This window comes from Cyrtonyx montezumae, unplaced genomic scaffold (assembly GCF_038088225.1).
Source record: "Cyrtonyx montezumae isolate F1298 unplaced genomic scaffold, pur_monq_1.0 scaffold_3, whole genome shotgun sequence".
NCBI lineage: Eukaryota > Metazoa > Chordata > Aves > Galliformes > Odontophoridae > Cyrtonyx > Cyrtonyx montezumae.
This window is the reverse complement of record NW_027072034.1, coordinates 129,803,045-129,825,385: the sequence shown is the minus strand read 5'-3', so window position 1 is coordinate 129,825,385 and position 22,341 is coordinate 129,803,045. Positions and strand designations below refer to the sequence as shown.

Sequence of the window (22,341 nt, the reverse complement as noted above, 5' to 3'; positions counted from 1 at the left end):
ATTCTAAAGCTTTCTGCAAATTATTCAAAGATTGTATTAACTGCTGCATTGCAGAACTACTCTGTCAGAGGTACAGCTGTATGATGTACACTTTGGACAGTGGGACAGTGTGTACTGGGCTGTGAAAGTGTCCTACATAATAGACAAGAGGTTTTTTGATCTCCTCACGTCCCATTTCTCACAATGGGTGGCAAAGTACACGTTAGAAATAGATTAAATTGTCTTGGTCTTTAAAGTTATTTTGTATATATATCAGCAGGTCACCTCATTAACACTTGGACAAAGTACATAGTAAGTTTGTAATTAAACATCCTCTTCCTTCCCATGGAAATCAAATACAATCCTAGCTTCTTCCTTCCCTGTATTTGTTTATGTTAAACATTATCATTGCCTAAATTATGTTAGTTTTGGTACATACTTCAAATAAATTTTTTATCACCGTGTTCCAGACTGGACAAATAATCATCACACATGGACTTATTTTATGTGGTATAGTGCCATGATACCTAAGTTGTCTAGATGGGATGTTGAGCTAACAAAGCTATTCTGCTCTTCCATCAAGAGACAATGTGAGTACCTCTGTATAATACCATACTGTTCCAGGTAAATATACACTTCCCCTTTTGCTTAGTTGTCTGCTCAATGTTACATCTCATGAAATAAAAATAAATTCTGTACCAACATAAATATCAGCATGAGAGAAGCAATAACTTGAGTGTGCTGGACATTGCTGTCTACTGTAGTGCTGTGTAGTTAGAGATGTTATCTTCCCTTGCATAGTCCTCAAGGTGCTATTGAAGTCTGGTTTCTGTACTTAGAAACGGCAGGTGCATCTTCATAGATGGCCTCTGCATGAGCATCATGTTAGTAGTTCTGCCTGTTTATATACTGCATGGAACTGAGGAACTGAATGCAGGAGTGAGCATACCTTGCTCTCAATTTTTACTTTATAGAATCCTAGTCATCACTGGTCATAGGATGAATATGGCCAGAAACTGCAACACAGGAGGTTCTGCACGAATGTGCACAAGAACTTCTGTATGGTGGGGGTGACGGAGCACTGGCACAGGCTGCACAGGGGGGTTGTGGAGTCTCCTTTTCTGGAGATATTCAAGACCCACCTGAACACCTACCTGTGTGACATGGTGTAGGGAACCTGCTTTGGCAGGGGGTTGGACTCAGTGATCTCTTGAGGTCCCTTCCAACCCCTATGATTCTATGATTCTATGAATACAATGATAACTAATGATTCCAGCTAGGGAATGTTCTCCAGTAAACTGTGATTGTAAGAAGGATATCAACATTTTCAGAACTCTTCCACTTTGTTTTATGAGCCCACACAGATTCAGTTCTCACATTACTTTTTTATAAATGTATAAAACTTTTCATTTCTGCTAAATTCTGTTAAGGCATGTTGATAAAATACTTATTTTTATTATTTCTACTGGTCTAATAGGTTTTAGAAATGATTGAAAGTTCTCTGAATTAATTTATTTTTTGGTTGTAGTCTGCTTGAAATCACATTTCGATCTCCACTGGCAGAAAAAGTTCATACATCAAGCTTTTATGGGCACAGCTGTATCAGTTTGATTTTTGAGTTTGAATTACCCATATGTTTTTAATTTTATTTCATAAAAATAGATGGATCACTTTCTCTGCTTCCACAAAGCTTTAGAAAATCTGCCTTAATAGAATGGCTTCTTACTTATGTGACCTAAATGCTGGAGAGGTTTTTAGACTGAATACCTACAGAAAATATTCTGTCTTTTCCAAGATTCGGTAGTTCCCAAATAATATCTTTTAAAGGCTGTTTTCCTTATTGCGAGTTTTTATGATTCTGCCCATTTTCTTCTTGCCAACTAATTTTGCATACCTTTCCACAGGTTAACTGTAGCTTAATTAATGAATAATTCTTCAGTTTTAGCACTTCATACTTTCAAAAACTTCCCTCTCATCAAAAACATAACTGACTTTTTCCATTTTATTTATAATATAGAAAACACTTCTTAAACCAATAACAATTTCCAAACTGGCAGGAATACTTGAAGTGTGAACCCTGCATAAGCTTTTGCAGTCTGGAGTTACTTTCCAGTCTTGGACAGTTATTTGATCCCAGTCATATGTTCTTAGGAACAGAATCCAGATCAGTTTACTTCCTATTACATAATCTAAGTAGTTGTCACAGAGACTTAAACATTAGTAACTATTTCCACCCATGGTAGTCATGTGCTGTGTGAATGCTGAACAAAAAATATTTTCTCCATATGCTCAAGGTGATACTTTCAGGCCAGGATTTAGGTGAGGGGTAGAATGTATGCAGAGAGTACCCTGGGCTGTGATATTGAAGCAGAGAAGACAAACAGCTTGGATTCTAATCTCAAGAGCACAGATGAACTTTGATAGCATTTACAGAATTTTATGGCAATAGAATTTGAATTGGAGTCTATTCCATCTTCATAATATTAAACTGGTAGATGGATGTATTATCTTCAGCAAGAAATGAAGAAAGCATTGCAATTTCTGAAGTATATAATTACCTAAAAATATACAAATTCTGATTTTGAAAACCTGGGCTTGTTGGACAGACTAAGAATAAGCTATTTCTTATCATCATCAATATTTTTTCTTCAGCTTAGTATAGAATGATATTAAAATGAATATCTCTTATTATTGTTAATGTAAAATCTGCTGCTTTGCAAAGACTGTGCCATTTATTTTTCAAGTAATGTGCAGCAGCAGTACAGATAACTCCATTAACACTGATTTGAAGCCTTAGTTCTTCCATTTATAAAATATTACAAATAAGTGAATATTTAACTCTTTTCCCTCCAAACATCAGAACTCTTTATAATATCTATCCAACATATAGCTCTAGATTTATGTGAAGCCAATTCTGTTATTCTGAGTATTCTTTTTTATAACTTTAATTCAATTTGAGTTTGAAGGAATATAAAATATGCTGATGTACTGAGAAAGCTCTGAGCCTGTGGCTCAAAAGTAGTCTATGAAGTGTTAAAATAATACGCTCCTACAACATGTTTTAAGGCTGACAGTCATCACAGTTAAATATGATGGAGTACTCACAGAATTTAAAGGATGATAGGAGTTGTTAGAAATGAATAAGCAGATCAATATTCTAGCAGAGCAAAAAGCTGATGCTTTGAGCTGTAATGAAGGAATTTAACTGAGCTTATTAAAACTTCTTTAATGGAACAACAAAGTTTTCAGTTTTGTTTGTTTGTTTTGAAAGTTTTTTTTGAGGATTTATTTATTTTTTTCAAGTATGCGAAATTTTTCATCAGCTTCAATCAACTTATTGTTAAACCTGATTAATTCTTTGGGCTGGATCACTAGCATTTTCAATTTAGCCATCAACATTTCATTTCAGTGAACTCTAATTTGGGTGGGGTGCCAACTTCTTTGTGTTAGATATTTTATTGACTGCTTTTTTGAAGTAATTGAAACAGAATTGCAATCACTGTGACTGGAATACATTTCACTTAACTTTACTCATCTAGCCACTTAATCATCCAGAATAAGGTGGTCATTTAGGTTTCCCTTAAAGTCAAAGATAAATGGTAATAACAAATGCCTTATGAATGGAAGTCCTACCCAGAACTGTGGAAACTGTGAATGCAGAATAGATGTTTTGATTATAGTAGCCCTTGTGAATGTGGCAGAAATAATAAATGAATAAATAAATAAGTTAGTTCTAATGAATGATAAATATTAGAATAGATACATTGTTATTTATCTCATTAATGATTTAGTTGTGCTTGTAATATGATCTCAATCATGTAACATTAATTTCAGTGTAATTTTGTCAGATGGGAGTCTCAGTTCAGTAAAAACCTCTTTAGTGATTTAGTAATAACAGCCTTTGCCTCAGCCTTTGTTTAAACGTCGTTTAACTAAAGTCCTGGTGTGAATGATTGTAACTACAGTCTCAGGGTACTTAACACATTTTTGCTTTTCATAGGGCAATATTATACCACACAGGATTCACTTCTGTCTCAGTAATCCTATGCTGAGTCCTCAAACTGGGACAGAGGCCATGCCTTTATTCCAGTCTGAATAAGACCTTTCATCATTCCCACAGACATCAGGAACTCACAGCTTGTAATAGAGCTTCTTTAACAATTTTTGTTTCTCCATCCAATTTTCTGCTTAGTTGATGCTGTTACTAGGAATCAGCCCATTGCAACAACAAAGCCTACGAGGAAAGAGAGTTACTGGGATTGTTCATTTATTTTTGTCTTACAACACGTGGCTTTCCCGTCATTGTACCTCCCTCCACAGAGCCTGCCTCTGCTAACCTTCCAGGCATTTGGAACAAAGATATTCCTATATGTGCTTTGGATGTACGAGAGGCTATTACTTTCACACCCTGCCTTCAGGCACATACTAGTGTGGGTACTGCTTCAGTGGGATGAAAAGTATGTTGCAATATTGATTCTTAACTATAAATTATGGATGATTGAATAACTGCATGTTCTTTTCATTAATATGAATATTTATAACCACTCCTTCATCCTATCTTGGAGAGAAAAAGTAATTTCTTTTTTTCTTTAGTAAGATAGAGCTTGATATTTAAAATAGCTGTGGTAATGTGTTTTAACATTATTAGTTATTGTGCTGTAAAAGATTGAAGTGAAAACAGCTTTAAAATTAAGTAAGACCAGTGTCTGTCTTGGTGGTTTTTTTTAACATTTGCCTAGATTTTTATAAAAAATGATAAATCCTAACATAAACCTCATAAATGCAAATTATTACAGTGTACTATATTTATAGTACAATGTACTTATTGTTACATTTTGCTATCTGGAAAACATTATCTTTGGATTCACGCAAATTGGAGAAACGTTAACAAAAACAGCAGGTAACTTGATAACTTGGGTGCATTTTAGCAGCTTTATTCTTTACAGAATGTGTTTATCTTGAACGTTAGACCTCAGTGGAAAAGGTGCAGTAAAGTTGAGTTCTGAGTGTATCTCTAAGACACTTCAGATTTTATTTATCATGCACCCCTCAGTCTCTGTATATGGATATTCAGAGAAACCGTAGCCTGTATTCATTTTTCAGTAAGACCAGTAGGCTGACTACCAGTGCTCCAAGTAGCTACCAGGAGCTACTTTGACTACAAAAGCTCACAGTTAGAGACAAGAGCAGAGAACAGCCCCTCTTTGTCCCGTCATTCAGAGTCCTTCCATGTCCTGCCTTTCCCCACAACAAAATCCCAAGATCAAAACTATCTCACAGAACAAATAAAGATTTATAGTTTTTCAACTACTGAATGTTGCTGAAAGAATAATGGTAAATTGCCACGGTATTACCATTTAGTATAATGATACCCCCTATAATACTGTCCTGCTTGAAATTTCTTGGAGCTACTAATAAAAATAATAAAAAAGTATTATTTTTCAGCTTTCAAACAGGGATCAGGATAGATGATCTTTGAGGTCCTTTTCAACCCAGGCCGTTCAATGATCTTTTATAGAAGTGTAATCCATATATAGCTCATTCCTTAACTAATGCTACCACAAAGTCATTGATTTCAAATCCAACTATGTCATTAATATTCATTAGGGTTTAAAGCAGCAGTGTTGTCAAATCTACAAAACCAAGACTGTATCCCACCTATGCTTCCACTTCAAGTATTGAGCTGTACAATTAATCAGAATTTGTTACATAACGAGCTTTAAAAACCTGACTCTTAACTGACAATTTACTTAGACATTAGTTGACTTCCCAGCTCTGCCACCCGTTTTGTTGCAAGACGCAGTCAAGTCATTTATCCTGTTACTGTATTTGTTTTCTGTCTGGAAGTGAATGATACTTCTTAATCACGCCACCAGAATATTAGGAGACTGAGTGAACTCAAGTTTACAAAGCTCTTTGCAGTCCCTGGCTTACCACATGAAGCTGGAATGCCCTACAGACATGCTAAATATTCCTACTATCCTGCAAAAACTAGGGACAGATTTTTCACATACCATCTCTTTTCTACTGGGACAAATGGCAGACATAACACAAAGGGAGAATTAAGCAGTTACTTTTGTTGGTGCATAAGAGCAAAACTATAACTCCCAGTAAAAACTGTCTCTGTAAACACGAGAACAACACAGCCCCTTCTCAGAAGTCTGTGACAAGCTGTTGCACTGAGAGCTGGTTCTGGTGCTGGCAACTACAGAATATTAATGAAGCACTGGTCTGAACAGGTTGATTGTGACTGACTGAAGTTTGCCGCACTTGGTATCAAGATACATTATTTGTCAGTAGTGTTTGCTCTTGGTTTGACCTTGTTGCTTGCTTGCTTGTGTGCTTGTGTGTTTCTGTCAATCTCTCTCTCTCATTCCTTCCTCCTTTCTGTTCTCTTTCCCTCCCTTTCTCTCAATATTTCTCTTTTTAATTCACTTGTTCTCATTTGCCCAATTTAATTCTGGTGTGCCTATATAATAATAGTGTTGCATATCATATGTTTTAAAAGTATCCTCTTGCTCTCTTTCTACTATTTCTTAGTAGACACATACAGCTATTTAAGTTAGGTATGTTCTTGTTTGCTGCTTATATAACAGGGATTTCCACAGAGGAACTAGAAGAGACTTAGGGTAAAATCCTTGTGCACAGCCTAATTCAAGGTATAGAAAGACTGAGCAGCCTCTCAGTACCTGACAGAGAGAAGAAGACTGATGGCTTTGGCAAGGATATGCTTCACTCACTGTTCCCCTGCTGCTTCTCCATGCAGATGGCAACACTGTCCCTCACCCACCACTTGCCTATAAAAGGAGGGGGATAAGCAGGACTAACTGGTGAGCCTTTATCTCGAAACAGAATTTGCGTGGCTGCATGTCAGTTCTACTGGTGACCTTTATTTACTCTAATGCAGCTTTCTTATTTATTTATTTACCTATTTATTTATCTATTTATTTATTTATTTTTCTTTTAGCCCCTTGCCACTGTGCTCTCCACATGCACATCGTCACACTTGCCTGTTCTTACATTTTCTACTGTGTGTATCTTAATATTCTTCATAGCCCATAATAAGCTCTGAGAGCTCTGGAGAGACGTGTCACTTATCGCTGCTTCAGTCCTCACTCTTATTTTCCTTCCTCTGACAGAATTTGTACCTACTCATCTAAAATGCTGTCTCGTTTTTGTTGCTAATGGATTTTACACTCATCTGTGTACTTCCTATACTACCAAATCTTACTGGTTAAGCTTAAGAGAAGAGCTGAGGATATTAATGTCCTAGACTGCTTTAGAAGGACTTCAGTTTTGTAGATATTAAATTAATTTTTTACAGGAGAAAGCTGCTTTAGTTCCTGAGAAAGTATGGGATGTTTGAGAATTTGGATTTAATATTTCAGACAAAATAATTATTCTGCTCTTCTTGATGCAGTTATGTATGTATTTATTTATGTATTTTCTTTTTACCTTTTAAAGTGAGTTAAAATTGGCATGAGAGAATATCACAGAAACTATTATTAACTGCAGTCTCTGGAAGATACAGTGTAAGATACAGTGATTCAGTCTCCACTGTAGACAGCAATGAGATCTCCTTCCATCTTTCTTTTGTCCACAATAACCAACTCCCATTTCCTCAGTTGCTTCTCATCTATCTTGTTTTCTAGTCTCCTCACCAGTTGCGTCACTCTTCTCTGCACATGCTCAAACAACTCATTATTCCTCCTGTAGTAGTAAGCCCATAATTGAATACAGTATTTGAGTTGTAGTCTTGCCAGTGCTTCATACAAGGGGGCAATCACTTAGAATTACAGGATCACAGAATTACTTAAATTGGAAGGGACCTTTAAGGGTCATCTAGCTGAACACCCCTGCAAAGAACAGACACCTACAGCTAGATCAGGTTGCTCAGCCCTATCCAGCGTGACCTTGAATGTCTCCAGGGGTGGAGCAACCACCACCTCCTTGGGCAAACTGTTCCAGTGTTTCACTGCCCTTGTCATTAAAAAAAAAAGGTTTCTTATATCTAATCTCAATCTTCCATCTTGTAGTTTAAAACCGTTTCCCCTTGTCCTATCACAACAGACCCTGCTAAAGAGTTTGTTTCCCTGTTATTGTCTCCCTTTAGATACTGAAAGGCTGCTTGGAGGTCTCCCTAGAGCCTTCTCCAGGCTGAACAGCCCCAGCTCTCTCAATCTGTCATTATAGGAGAGGTGCTTCATCCCTTGCATCTTTTTTGTGTCCCTTTTCTGTACACACTCCTCCAGGTCCATGTCTGTCCTGTACTGAAGATTCTATATCTGGATGCATTACTCCAGATGAGGTCTCACCAGTGCAAAGTAGAGGGACAGGATCACCTCCTTGACCTCCTGACCACACTTCTTTTGATGCAGTTCTGGATATGGTTGGCTTTCTGGGCTGCGAGAGCACCTTGCTGGTTCATATTCAGCTTGCCACCCACCAGTACCCCTATGGTGTTTCTGTTGGTGCTGTGCTCCATAGTTTCATCCCCCAGCTTGTATTGATAGCTGCAACCCAGGTTCAAGCCCTTGCGCTGCTGACAGCACTGTTTCTGATGCAAGCCAGGATGTTGTTGGCCTTCATCACCTTGACACACTTCTGGCTTGTGTTCAGCTGGCTGTTGACCACTACTCTCATGTCCTTTTCTGCCAAGCAGTTTTCCAGCCACTCTTCCTCAAGCCTATAGTGCTGATTACTACACTTGGATTACTACACTTGGACACCACTGGAGTTCTTCTAAGCAATGTACTGGCAATGATTTTGCCAAAAGCTTGTGTGTTATTTTTAGGAAGAAGCATGCTGCCTCAATAAATTGGTAATCACTTGCCATTTTTATGAGGAGCAATTCCTTGATGTTGTGCCATATTACTAGAATTTATAATAGAGATAGAAGTGTTGTACGAATATGAAATATGAAAACAGATATGCTCAAACTTTGAAGTGTAAGAAAATAATAGTTAACTTTTTTTCAGGAAATAACCAGAAGTTTTCTCTGATGAGCAGTACAACAGCTTTTCTGGACAGAAAACTGATGTTCCAAGCCATTCAGTTAGATCACAGAAATAGGGCTTTTCTTTTCATGATAATTTACGTGGGTTTGTTTGTTTGTTTTTGCCTACGTAGGCTATCCATTAATATGTGTGTTGTAATGTATGGTGGACTTTTTGAGATACTCTGCTTTCCAGTGTGTCTTCAGACAGCAAACAGCTGTTTAACTACTTTGCCAAAATTAAATTTCAGCAACTATAATTGTCTCTTTTCCAACTTCTAGTGGAAGACCCAGGTTTTCCTCTCTGATTCATAACTGATATTAAGCTAAGGCCAGGTAAACCAGAAACAAAGTACATGTCAGAGTTAAAAAAAAAAAAAAAAGTAAAAATAAAGGTCTGTATGCAGCGCAGAAGATATCTGTTGCTGCCAGCAGCAAATCTGTATGACATGATGCAGAAAAGAAATTAGCTGGGATATTGCAGCCTTGCATTGAAACCAGGTGTTTTAGTGGTTGATTTAGCCCCTCTGGAGGTTGGCCAATATGAAGGTGATGTCCACAACCAGCTGCAGTGAAGTGGAGAATCAGAATTACAGAGGTTTCTATCATCACAGAGGTGACCTTATGATAGATAATTTGGAAGGGAACACTTTGCTGGTTTGTGGCATGTATCGTAGGCAGTACTGTGTGGCATTTACCCTGGAAGTACTCTAGGCACTATACTGGGAATTAATATAAGCTGGCACAGTTCATTTTTTATTTTTTGTTAAAGTAGTCGTATCACTCCCAATGCTAATGCAGTTTGCTGTGAGAAATTAGGGTGTGATGTAAGTGACACAGAAGAAGTCTCATGGAGACCCATTGGTAATCATAAGCATAACAAAAACCCTACATACTGTTATGATCCACAGCTTTCAGTACTGGTATGCAAGAAGACCAGTCAAGAGTAATAAGTCATTTCAGTGCTCAAAGACGAAACATAGAAGGAGGTGGAATTTTCAGGACATGCAGCCTGTGTAGGTTGGATTATGCAGATGAAAATAGCATGGACTCCAACTTTGTTTAGTAATAAGGGGGATTTAGATTGAAAATATCTCAGAACGATAAAATGAATTCTTGCTATTTCGTGTTCTTTAGGAAGGTAATGTGTAATCGTGTTAAGTTTTTAAATATAAAGATGATAATAAAAATACAAAATTAATTTCAGGCTTTAGGAGTTTTAAGTGCATTACTTATGATTTTTTAAGCTTCCTGAATTTTTTTCTCACACCTCTCAGAACCTCTACAAAAATCACTCTGTTGCTCTCTTTTATGGTAAATTTTAAATTAGAAAATAGCCATGAAAATTTTGCAAGATTATTAGTGAAAGAGTTCCTGATGTCTTAAAATGTGTGAATACAGAGCAAAAAAAGTACCATCAAGTTTGACTTTGTCCCTGCAAGTAATATCAACAGTTACTAATAAGCAGAATAAGATTTTAAAAACAGTGTGCATTGTAATATTTTGGTTTTATTTTATGGCTACACAAGGAATTTTAAGTCTCTTTTTAAAATATGCTGTTAAAATGTTATCGTTAAGCAAAAAATATTAACAATGGTTAATGACTGGAAAATGAAAGCACATGATAAAGCATTCTGTTACACACTTATTCCTTACCGTTGTTCCTGATGATTTTGCTAAAGCACCTGCAAATACGAAACAGCATTTAGAAATAGTTCACTGTAACTTTTTTCACTTCTTTCTATACAGCATTTTTCAATTTTTTTGTGTCATACCAACTCTAAGTCCGTACTGCAGTCCAAAGAGCTAAGTAAATTTACCTATACAAAAGCATTTCTTTCCAATGAGTGAATAATTGCAAACACAATTTCAGTGGCTGACATCAGTGATTTTTAATAGTTGCACATACTAAATAGGATATTTTAAATATTCTTTTTTTTTTCCTTTTTCTTTTTCTTTTTTTTAAGTGCAGATTTTTGCTTCTGAAAACAGGTTTGTGTATTCTGTGTTTGCATGTATACTGGGAGTTGGTCTCTGCTTTGAATATTGTGCAGATGATGATAGAATACTGCAGTATGTTAAAAAAAGAAAACTGTCTGAAACTTTGTTTATTCTCTTCTTTTTCAGACTAATTGCAGAAGGGACAGAGACCAGAAATGCCACCAGCAATAGGAGCACCACAGTACCCACCTCCAGATGGAGGCTGGGGGTGGGTTGTGGTCTTCGGGGCTTTCATTTCCATTGGATTCTCCTATGCATTCCCCAAAGCCATCACAGTATTCTTCAAGGAAATACAGGAAATCTTCCACACATCATATAGTGAGATAGCTTGGATATCATCAATAATGTTGGCTGTCATGTATGCAGGAGGTAAGATGTTTGTGAAATTTGCAAATATCATAGGTCACCTGCCCCCATGGTCTTAAAGCACTTGACTACTAACTGATTTTTTTCGGCCTGTAACGAGTGGTGTCCCCCAAGGGTCAGTTTTGGGGCCCATCTTGTTTAATATCTTTATTGATGACCTAGACGAGGGAATTGAGTGTACCCTCAGTAAGTTTGCAGATGACACAAAGTTGGGAGGTTGTGTCAAACTGCCTGAGGGTAGGGAGGCCCTTCAGAGGGATTTGGATAGGCTGAACAGCTGGGCTGAGCAAAATGGGATGAGGTTCAATAAGACCAAGTGCCGGGTCCTGCACTTTGGCCACAATAACCCCATGCAATGCTATAGGCTTGGGGCAGAATGGCTTGAAGAATGTAGAGAGGAAAAGGACCTGGGGGTGTTGGTTGATGCTCGGCTCAACATGAGCCGACAGTGTGCCCAGGTGGCCAAGAAGGCCAACAGCATCCTGGCCTGTATTAGAAATAGTGTAGCCAGCAGGAGCAGGGAGGTGATCATCCCCCTGTACTCAGCTCTGGTGCGGCCGCACCTCGAGTACTGTGTTCAGTTTTGGGCCCCTCACTACAAGAAGGACATTGAGGCCCTGGAGCGTGTTCAGAGAAGGGCAACAAAACTGGTGAGGGGTCTGGAGCACAAGTCTTATGAGGAGCGGCTGAGGGAGCTGGGATTGTTTAGTCTGGAGAAGAGGAGGCTCAGAGGAGACCTTATTGCACTCTACCACTTCCTGAAGGGGGGTTGTGGTGAGGAGGGGGTGGGCCTCTTCTCCCTGATAAATAATGACAGGACGAGAGGGAATGGCCACAAGTTGCGCCGGGGAAGATTTAGATTAGACCTGAGGAAACATTTTTTCTCTGAAAGAGTGGTCAGGCACTGGAATGGCCTGCCTAGGGAGGTGGTTGAGGCACCATCCCTAGCGCTGTTCAAGAAGCGTTTAGATGAGGTGCTAAAGGATTTAATTTAGTAGTTGGGTAGAGATAGTGATAGGAGGATGGTTGGACTAGATGATCTTATAGGTCCTTTCCAACCTTATGAACTTATGAACTTATGAACTTATTTTATAAGTTACCCGAAGAATTTACCAAGTAATGTCAATATCAATAAAAGCTTGTTTGGATATTTTGATCTTTTATGTATTCATAGGGAGAATTTTGAAGGAGTTTATAGGAGCAGACACAATTTACAAAGTGAAGAATTAACTTGAATCAATGTCTTCAAGAGTGGAGTAAATAAGCATATATGTGCTTTCTATGTGTTATGACCAGGTCACTCTCAAAACATAACTGGCTGTTATGGATAGTGAAAGGAGGGTGTTTCATTCAGGTTCTCTCTGAAAGTACTTTCTTCAGAAGGATGTGTATTTACCAGTGCATATGCACTTGCACTGCAGAAGATATGGGTGTAATTGAGGAAGACTCTGTGTGGACCCATCTAGAAGAAGGGAAGTGCACAGATGAAGAAGAACTGGAATTTGCTTCCATTTTCCTTATGATGTGACTTCTGAACTTATGTCTTTTTCACTGCATTTTCTGATGCTACCTCAATTTTCTAAGGGCAGATTTACTTTCTAGCACAGTTCTTTTATTTTAATCTCTAAATAAGATCTGATTTATGCCATTTCTATAATCTCAGTTCTGTCACCCAATTTTTATTAATAGTGCAGACACAAACTGAAAGGCATTTCGATGTGGTCATGCTTATACATAGTCTGTTCTGAAAACAGTGCCCCCTATTTTATTATTTTGATCCGTGACCACAGGGGTGGATGTTGGTAGTTTGACAGCAGAGGGGCAGTATGACAAGTGGTATTTCATGTCAGTGGTGACTGACATGAAAGTGCATATGAAGCAAAGTTGCATCCCTGAATTCCTTCACATGGAAAAAATGGCATCCACTGACATGCATTGACTCTTGCTGAACAGATACAAAGTGTTGATGTGAACACAGTGAGGCAGTGATGGTGTGTTTCAGCAATGGCAACAGTGACAGTGGTTCACCTCCACTGGTACAGAATTTATGAGCCTGGCATGCAGACTCTTGTTCATTGCTGACCAAAATGCAAAGCTAATGGTGGTGACTGTGTTGGCAAATTTTATTTTGTAGTTGCAAATTTGCTCTATCAAACAGTGTTATTGTGTTCTTTGCTGTAGATTCCATGGAATCAAATAGGAGGCATTACTTAGTCTTATTGTAGACTCATGGTTTTGAAATGACAATTCTGCCTGGTATAAACACTCTTTGAAGCCTTAGCTTCTCTAGAACCACTTCCTAAAAAATAGAGCATTTAGACAATCACTGGCAGAATATGAAATAGCAATCAGGAAAAACATTTCTGAAGGAAATCGTTCCATTGTTTTTACTGTCTGGAGGTGGTTTGATTCCTTAGCATTTGATGTGCTGTAATGTGAAAGACATATGAAGACCACAAGCACAGTGTGTAGTGCTTACTATGAAGTGTGATATCTCTGTGTGAACACTCTCTTCATCATACTATTAATTAATATAACTTGAAAACATCTAAGATATGTCATTCTCATTAGAGCTTAGCATTCAACCTATTAATCATCACAGTGGGGTCAGTGAATGAGTTAAGTGTCTGTGCTGACACTCTTTGCTTTAGAGGCTGCAGCCTCTTGCTGTAATTAGCTGGCTTCTGTGTTTCAATAACAAGGTATTAACTTACCTTTCAATGCTTTAGGAAAAAAAAAAACACACCTCAAGAATACTAATAAACTAATAAATGGCATCCAGTAAGGAGCTAAAAGAATGTTAATTATATTTATCACTTACTTCATACTTAGAATAAATGGCATTAAATTATAGCAGACCATCTGGCAATCCATATGGTCTCTTGCAGTCCTGGTTAATTCCTGCAAATAGGTCAAGCATAGCATTCACTTTGTTAGGAAAGCACTAAGCAAAGGTGACAAATCTGATAAATCAAGTCAATATGAAACTCTTTTCCCCTCTCAATATAAGATAATATGCACTTCCATGCAGTTCTTGTTGGTTTTATTTTTTTCTTTTTTTTTCTCGAGCTCGTTTTTCCTCCCAATTCTCATCTCCTGGAGGTTTGTTAGACCTTACTAAAAAGCCTTCCCAAAATGTAAGATCCTGTAATATGATCAAGGTTACATGTAATAAGCAGCCTCTGTGGTTCAGCTTGTGCTTGAAAGAAGCATCCTCTGGAGAAGAGCAGTAGTTCAGTCTCCATGGCAACTCATTCTTCTGTCTCTCTTGAGCAGAGACTGTCAATTGTATTAAATTAGGGGTGATGGTTTTGTGACGGGCTCCTACACACAAGAGACTGTGACTGGGATGACCACACTTTTACTACTGGAGGACAGAATCTGGGGTAAGATGGAATTAGTTGAGCTATCCTGACAGGGTGTGTTGTGTTTGTGTACACATATGAAAACATATATATAAAAATATATATATAATATGTATGTATATATGTCTTCTTTAATATATCAACTATGTATGTACACTTGAAGAGTCATATGTATTCTCTGATGCACACAAATGTTAAGGAATTGAAGACCATAAAGACCAAATATGCTTTACCTCAAATTCTCACCATTCATTCTTTTCATTTCATTATTTTTTGAAATTTCCCCTTTTCCACTTTGCACAGTATTAACGAGTCAAAGGTGATTAGAAATTCTATCAGAGCTCACTCCATTTCTAGAAAAAATAAATATATATTTGTTGCTTTCAGTGTAGGTTTGATGGGAACCTTAGGGGCGGCCATAAAAGTGATGTGACAGATATGTTGATTTCAGACACAGCTGACCTTGGGTTTTAGACTTCCTTATGGAAAAAGAAGTTTACTTAATTGTCTCTTTTTCCTGTCATTTAGTGAAGGGCAAATTCTACTTTGGTTGTTTTTATTTTCAAAAATAGCTTTTTACATGTGACAGTAGGTTATATTGATTAGCTTGAGGACTGTTAATTCGTGCAAGCTGTGAAATGTTGGATTGTCTTGCTGATCTGAAGTCCATTTAACTTCCAGATGACTTATCCAAATAATAATTTAAAAAGTATTTTGGGGCCATTCTTGAAGAAAAATGCTTTTGAAGTTTGTCACCATTACCATTCTTGAAAATGTGCTTAAGATTAAAAAATGCAACATATAATTGATTTTCAGAGTCACAGAATCACAGAATTGTGGGATTTGGAAGTGACCCCTAGATATTACTGAATTCAACCCCATTGCTAATGCTAGTTCCCCACAGCAAGTCACACAACTAGGTGTCCAGGCAGTTCTTTGGTATCTCCAAGGAAGGGGACCATAGCTTGTCTGGGCAACCTCTCTTCTATCTTTTTTTCCGTGTTACTTAAATTATTCAAGTTTGAGCTTAACCATCATGTAGTAGCAAACTTTTAACAGATTTTTCAGGTGAAAACTAAAGACAAGTTCTCATTGTGACTTTGTTGAATATTAATTTGGAAAATAGTGTATCATGGTACATTCCAAATATTTGTGATTTTATCTCAGTGGGTGTTTCAGTGATATTGCTGTGAAGATGAAATGACATGAACAGTAGATATGACAGTTGCGAGATACATGCAACACAAACAACAGATGGTTATGGATTTTTACTTTTGGATATGACCTAGTCTCCTACACTTTTCTTCCTCCCCACTAACATTTTCTTATTTTAGACTTACAAATACTGGCACAACGTATTCCGTGACCATGGATAAGGAGATTGAGAAGCTTTCTTAAATTGACCTATGTTTTTTGTTGTTAGAGACAAACATTTTTCACCACTAGAATATGAAAAGCATTGAATTTTAATAACCTCATTTAGAATGTCCTTGAAAGCAGAACTTATCAACTTTCCAAATGCCTCATGGGCATGAGGGAATACTTTACATTTAGCCTAAAATGTATGTAAAGTGTCTATGTCAAGTTAATTTGAGACTCACAGGTAAAAGAAAAGAAGGCATAATGAGGTGACACAAGAACAAAACATTTTGAATCTTACTAACAAATAGAGGAAAGTTCTAAAAAGAGATAACAATAGTAAAAAAACATTACAAACATACATTAGTTATGTTTTTAAAAGAATACCTGAACGCTAAGGCAGCCTGATAAAGCCTTTGATGAAGTAGTATAGCAGATTACTTCATTTTTTGGAAGACTGTGTTTTAGTAAAACCATACCTTTTAGAAAAGTGTTCTGTGGTAGTAATCTGTGTTTAAACACAGAGAGGTTCTCTGTTTCTAGCCTTAAACTGAACATGGAAAGAAGGAAGATGATGTTTTCAGTGGTTTCATACCTTTTTTTACTTTGTGGAATAGATCTGTCCTTCTAACCAGTCTCAGTTTGGCCATTCAGAGACAGTCTTGGAGTTAAGTACACTGAGAAAAATAATTTTGTTGGTCTTTTGAATAATTGTCAGAAAGACATGTACATGACAAAGAATTGCCATTGTACTTCTACTAAGCATTTTCAGTGTCCAAGGCATAGGTTATTAGTAATGATTATCATAGGAATATTTGCATCAATTTTGATCAAAATAACTCAAGCATCTAATGAAAAAAAATTCATTTATATACAAGAAGGCAACACTGATCTTCATTTCTTTAGGTAAATTAGTAAATCATAACAGCTTTTTTTAATCCCTAAAGAAGATGCTTTTTTATCTCCCACTTTATTTAAAGTAATGGGTCAAAACCAAAAGATAATAAATAGCATACTTCATAAAGTACATTTTCTAAGGGACTATAACTTGGGTTTGTTTAATCTAAAACTTAGGCCTTTGATATGTTCACTGAGCTTGCAAACCTTTGATGAAGGAATGCTTTTTTTCTGTACACTAATAATGTTGGATTAGTTCCCATATAGTTTTTCATATCACTGGATCATACAATGGTTGCATTTGTGATGTGTGTCATGTAATTCAAAGGTAATGAAACAATGGTTTAGCACAACTGGGAATCATGAGATATTTAAGCAGATCCCAGAGAAGTATTATGGGGAAGGAAAAGTGTATCTACTCATGCTGTGTATACCATTGTAATCACACCAGCACTTCAAATGAAATAATAAACCTGGCACTTTACAAAGAACTTATTATAGAATTTTACTGGTCCATTGTTTTGGAATGTCTAAGAACTATTCCCTTGTTTATTTTGAAAGGGTATAGTCAAGGGAAACAGAGCTGAACTGTGATATTTATATTACAAACCAGTATCAATTGGCAACAGCTGAGATTTTTATTGTGATTCCTAAAGGTATGTAGATACATATTTGTTAATAGAAGACTTAGTGACAGGTTTATTCTCCTGCCAGATTACCTACAGAAATCAAAGAATGAGGTTGTTTTTGTCTTTTAATTCATCGACCAGTTTTGAAGATTTTTGCAGAGATCAGATATGACACACATAGATAAACATACGTACCATAAAAAAAAGGTTTTTCATCAGTCAAAACCTTTTCATCTAGATTTTTAAGATTATCATTACTATTAAGATTAGACAGTAATATCAGTATTAAGATTTTTAAGATTACTGTTAAGATCACCCATGTCAAAAGTACATACAACTACAGTTTTTGTAGCCAATAGGTGTTTCAGCAGTGTGTACAAGCAAAAGAAAAGATTAGCTTTCAGATTTCTCACAGATTTTGGCATCTTTAATTGTCAAGTAAGTTAAGCATTTCCACTGCAGTTTTACCTGGCTTTTGTTCAGATGAATAAGTACTATGATAAGAGACATATCTTTAAATATGGAGATTATAATTAAAATGGGATACCGTATTGAGAAATAGGTTGTTCATTTACTCATCTAGTTCAAAACTGCAGCACTTATCATGGACAGGTTTTATACTGACTGTGCCCTGCATGTTTTCTATTTATATTGCTTTGAAACATTTCTCATTATGTGCTCTGAGTAACAGAAAATTCTGAAGGAGGTAGTGATACCATTACTGCTTTTTAACAGTAGTAACTAGACATTATATCTTCTATATAAATGACATTGACAGTAGGTTCAAGTGCATCCTCATCAAGTTCGTGGATGACATCAAGCAGTTTGACGCATTTGACACCTCAGGGAGGGGATGCCAAGTATGGTCAGCAGGTTAAGGGAAGTGGTCTTGCCTCTCTACTCTGTGCTGGTGATTGCTCACCTGGAGTGCTGTGCCTGTGTGTGGAGTACTCAGTACAGAAGAGACATGCACCTGTTGAAATACGTCCCAAGGAGGGCCACAAAAATTACTCAAGGGATGTAACACCTTCTCTATGAAGACACTGAGAGAGCTGAGGCTATTCTTCCTGGAGAAGGCTCCAGGAAGACCTAAGAATGGCCTTTCAGTATCTAAAAAAGGGGACAGACACTTTTGCAGAGTTTAGCATTTATATTGGATGTAAGGAAGAGAGGAGATGGATGCTCCATCCGTGGAGACTTTCAAGATCAGACTCGGAGCGATCTGATCTAGCTGTAGGTGTCACTGTTCGTTACAGATGAGTTGGACTAGATGACCTTCAAGGGTCTCTTCCAATTCAAGTATCTATGATTGCATGATTATGTGATTGGGATTCCTGCTCCCTCACCATTGACACCAACATATGAACCAGTTTTCTCGAAAACGTCTGTTGTCAGTCAATAAAAATGGAAATTTCTGATTCATCCTTTCCTATGCTCAATCTCAAAATATGTCAGATCAATCATGTTTTAGAAAGACTTTCCTGTTGCTTTTCTTTTAGTGCTCGTTAACTCAATGCTTTCTAGAAGTGATTCTACCCTACATGATTGTTGTGCTATACTAAGAGATTTAATTTCACTGTCTAGAGATCTTAAAAGCTAAGGATTTTCCTGTAGAGATATGCATGTAGTGGGTAGTGGTTTGTGGCTTGTTCTAATAAGGATTGAATTAATATTTTTAATCTTTCTATATCTCTTGAACATTATGCAGGTTGTAGTGCTCCAGTGTTTCAGTGACAGTTTCGGCTGTACTACCTGGTAATCTTAAAATTATTGGCTTGTAAATGTCTAGTCTTTCCTCATACCCCTAATTCACTTGCTTCCATCATTAGCTAAATAAAGATAACACATCTGGGAGAATAACTTTTATGTTTAATAATTGACAGAATTTGTTTAATAATTGTAGCTGATTATAAGCTGAAAGAAGTCTATTGATCTTTCTTCATAAAATGTGAATGATCTGGAAGTTCAAAACATTTCAGTTTCTTTGTGGAAAGATTCCTAAAGACTTTCCTGTTGGTATTAACTGACAGTACCAAATCTGTCATGCTACAAGACTTGCTGAGCTTGCTTTTCTTTGTAGGATGCCTTGGCTTTTCCATGAACACAAATTATTTGTGATTCCTTTTTATTTTCTTTTACAGCAGTAAGCTTTGCTGTCCAACACAAGCTGCTTCCAGATTTACTGCTGCAGCCTAGATTTTATCTTCTTGTTATTCAACAGAGTAGAATATAACTTATTCAGAGGAGTGGCGTAGTGTCAGAACTTTCAAGGACTCCTTGCAGTGGCTTTCAGAGGAGGCATAATTCAAAAAGGCAAGTGTCCTATTTGGCCTTACCTAGAAGGTGGAGTTATCTTGTGTCCTTGGATATCAAATTTCACTCAGAAAAGCTTCAAGAGCAATTGTGTTTTCAATCATTTGAATTATTGGCATATACCTGAATGGCAAAATTAATTTCTCCTAATTGTGTTATTGCTAAGCTTTGAGTATCTCTAATTAAGTAGATGAAACTGTTGTTATTTGCCTAATTGGAATACTTGTAATTTCCAAGGCAGCAAATAAATAAGCAAAGTAGAAGAGGTTTTAGTTTTGGATCTTCTGTATAAACTCTTTGCAGGAACTATTTAATCCATAAGAAACCAAGACACTATACTTGTTACTATGAAATATTTAATTAAGGAGCATAAAGTTTTAAAGCTGTACATAAGCAGCAGCATGGCATCATTACTTACAGTGAATAAGATTTACTTAGTTAGCTAGTATCCCTGGACATATCTCCAGCAAAATATCATAAAATGAAAGGACTGAAATCAGTAAATAAATACATTATAGATAACAAGTGTGCTGTATATGGTGAATGTACAAATCTTAATTGAACTTTTTACCAAATATTCTAGAATTGTAGTTTGGATAGTGACACTGGAAAAAAATAACAAAATCAGTAATGAAATCTTAAAATAGATCCATTGATACAGATAGTGATAAATGACATGTTTCAGTGACAATGTTAGGCTATTATCAGAGAGATGAAAAGAACTATCCAGGTATGGGTAGTATGTGCTTAAATTTAAATGCCAGAAAAACCTGTCAAGTTCAAAGTTATATTTCTCATTTGCTTAAAGCAATACAACATATAAACGTTATGTTTATATTTTTATGCAGAGATCCCTCCTTTCTATGGCTAGACTTTCAGAAAGACTACCATCTTCCACAATGCAATGGGTGTTTCTCCTGAAGCAAGGTCCATTGTGTGTTCTATGACTGTATTTACAATAATGACTAAAATAACTTAGTAGCTTGTCTTTCACTAAGGTGAGGTTGAAAGACTGTAGGTCTGAAATTTTTAAGATGATTTTATTTCAGTTTAGGCATAAAAAGATGTTAAAGAGTAAGGATGTTTCTTATAATGCTAGTTCTAATTTGTGTATCATTTCTTTACAATCAAATAGCAACTCACAAAGATAATACACCTATGAGTTTTTGTCTTTCACACAGTGAATTTGTATCTGTACAAAGAATGTGCAAGTATATATGTCACTGCAACTCTGATTCAGAAGTTTTTTGTATTTACCTACTAAAATACAAACTTTAACTTAAACCCATGGCACTCTGTGCTCAGAGGAACACATCTGAAGTGGCAAGTGAGATTAAGACATGAACAAATTTGTATCATAGAATTTCTTCTCAATCACTTCTCCGTATGTTATAAAAAATTTACCAGACAGGGTGTTCAGATACACATATTGCCTAGATAATTCAACTTTCTAACCAATAGTTTTTCAGCAGGATGTATTAAAATTTACTAGGGAAACCTAGTTTCTCCTGCAGGAAGATAATAATTCTTTTATTAGGAAACTTAAATAATATTCTTCTCACTAGTACATACATTAAATCCTTGCAGAGGCAAATGTATTTCACTGGATCATTTTAATATGTTCTGGCTGAAGAATATTAGCATAACTCCTTAGATTCAAGGTGACTTCAGGAATGCATGATACCTAGACAACATCTATAATACAAATCATAGGAAGCCCTATTTTAATGGCTGCTGGTTTATTTAGAATTTATGTAGCATTACAATCATTATAACTAAACTGTTTTACGTTTCTTGATAGAAAATAAAATTTCTGGCACTGGTAGGTTGTTTCCTCACATCAAGTAAGAAAATATGCCTGTTTCAAAAGCCACATGAATATTATCTTCGAGTGCAATAAGATGGTCCTGGGTGATCAAGCCACTTCATGCTGCTGCTTGCAGGAGAGCTCAGATATTCCTTATGCATATGAACAGAATTAGTATAGACTCCCTCCCTTTCACCTCCCACCTTCTTCAGAAGACCTTGTCTGTGGGGATGTCATCTCTGATGCCACAGTGGAAGAGACTCTGTAGGGAACATAATGCACATGATTCCATTGTGGCCCAGACATAAAACAAATGCAGTAGATAACTTTGCCTAGCTCCCTGGTAATATCTTCATTTTCCATTTATTAAGTTTCAGGTTTCCTTTACTTGTTTTCATGACTCTCACACATCTCACCTATTCATATTTTATGAAATTTTCTTTTTGTAGGGAAATCATACTTTTCCCCTTGCTAAAGGAAGGCGTCATGTTTTAGATGATTGGAGTGTGTGGAATGAATATGTATTGAAGTCCACAAAAGAAATGGCATGTTGCTAATATATATAGGAAATATCTTAAAATTCAAAGACCCAGCATGCAAAGCTCTTTTTGTAGAAGGAAATCTCAATGG

General features: G+C 36.6%; 1 protein-coding gene across 1 annotated transcript in view; it reads left to right on the top strand.

Annotated features, from left to right (window-relative positions):
- The window catches only part of SLC16A7 (solute carrier family 16 member 7), a 74,956-nt gene that overhangs the window by 38,461 nt on the left and 14,154 nt on the right, over nucleotides 1-22,341 (top strand). The window contains exon 2 of the mRNA XM_065743389.1: nucleotides 11,102-11,344. Coding sequence (XP_065599461.1) covers nucleotides 11,131-11,344 — 214 coding nt within the window. The 5' untranslated portion in view covers nucleotides 11,102-11,130. The remainder of the gene's footprint in view (nucleotides 1-11,101; nucleotides 11,345-22,341) is intronic.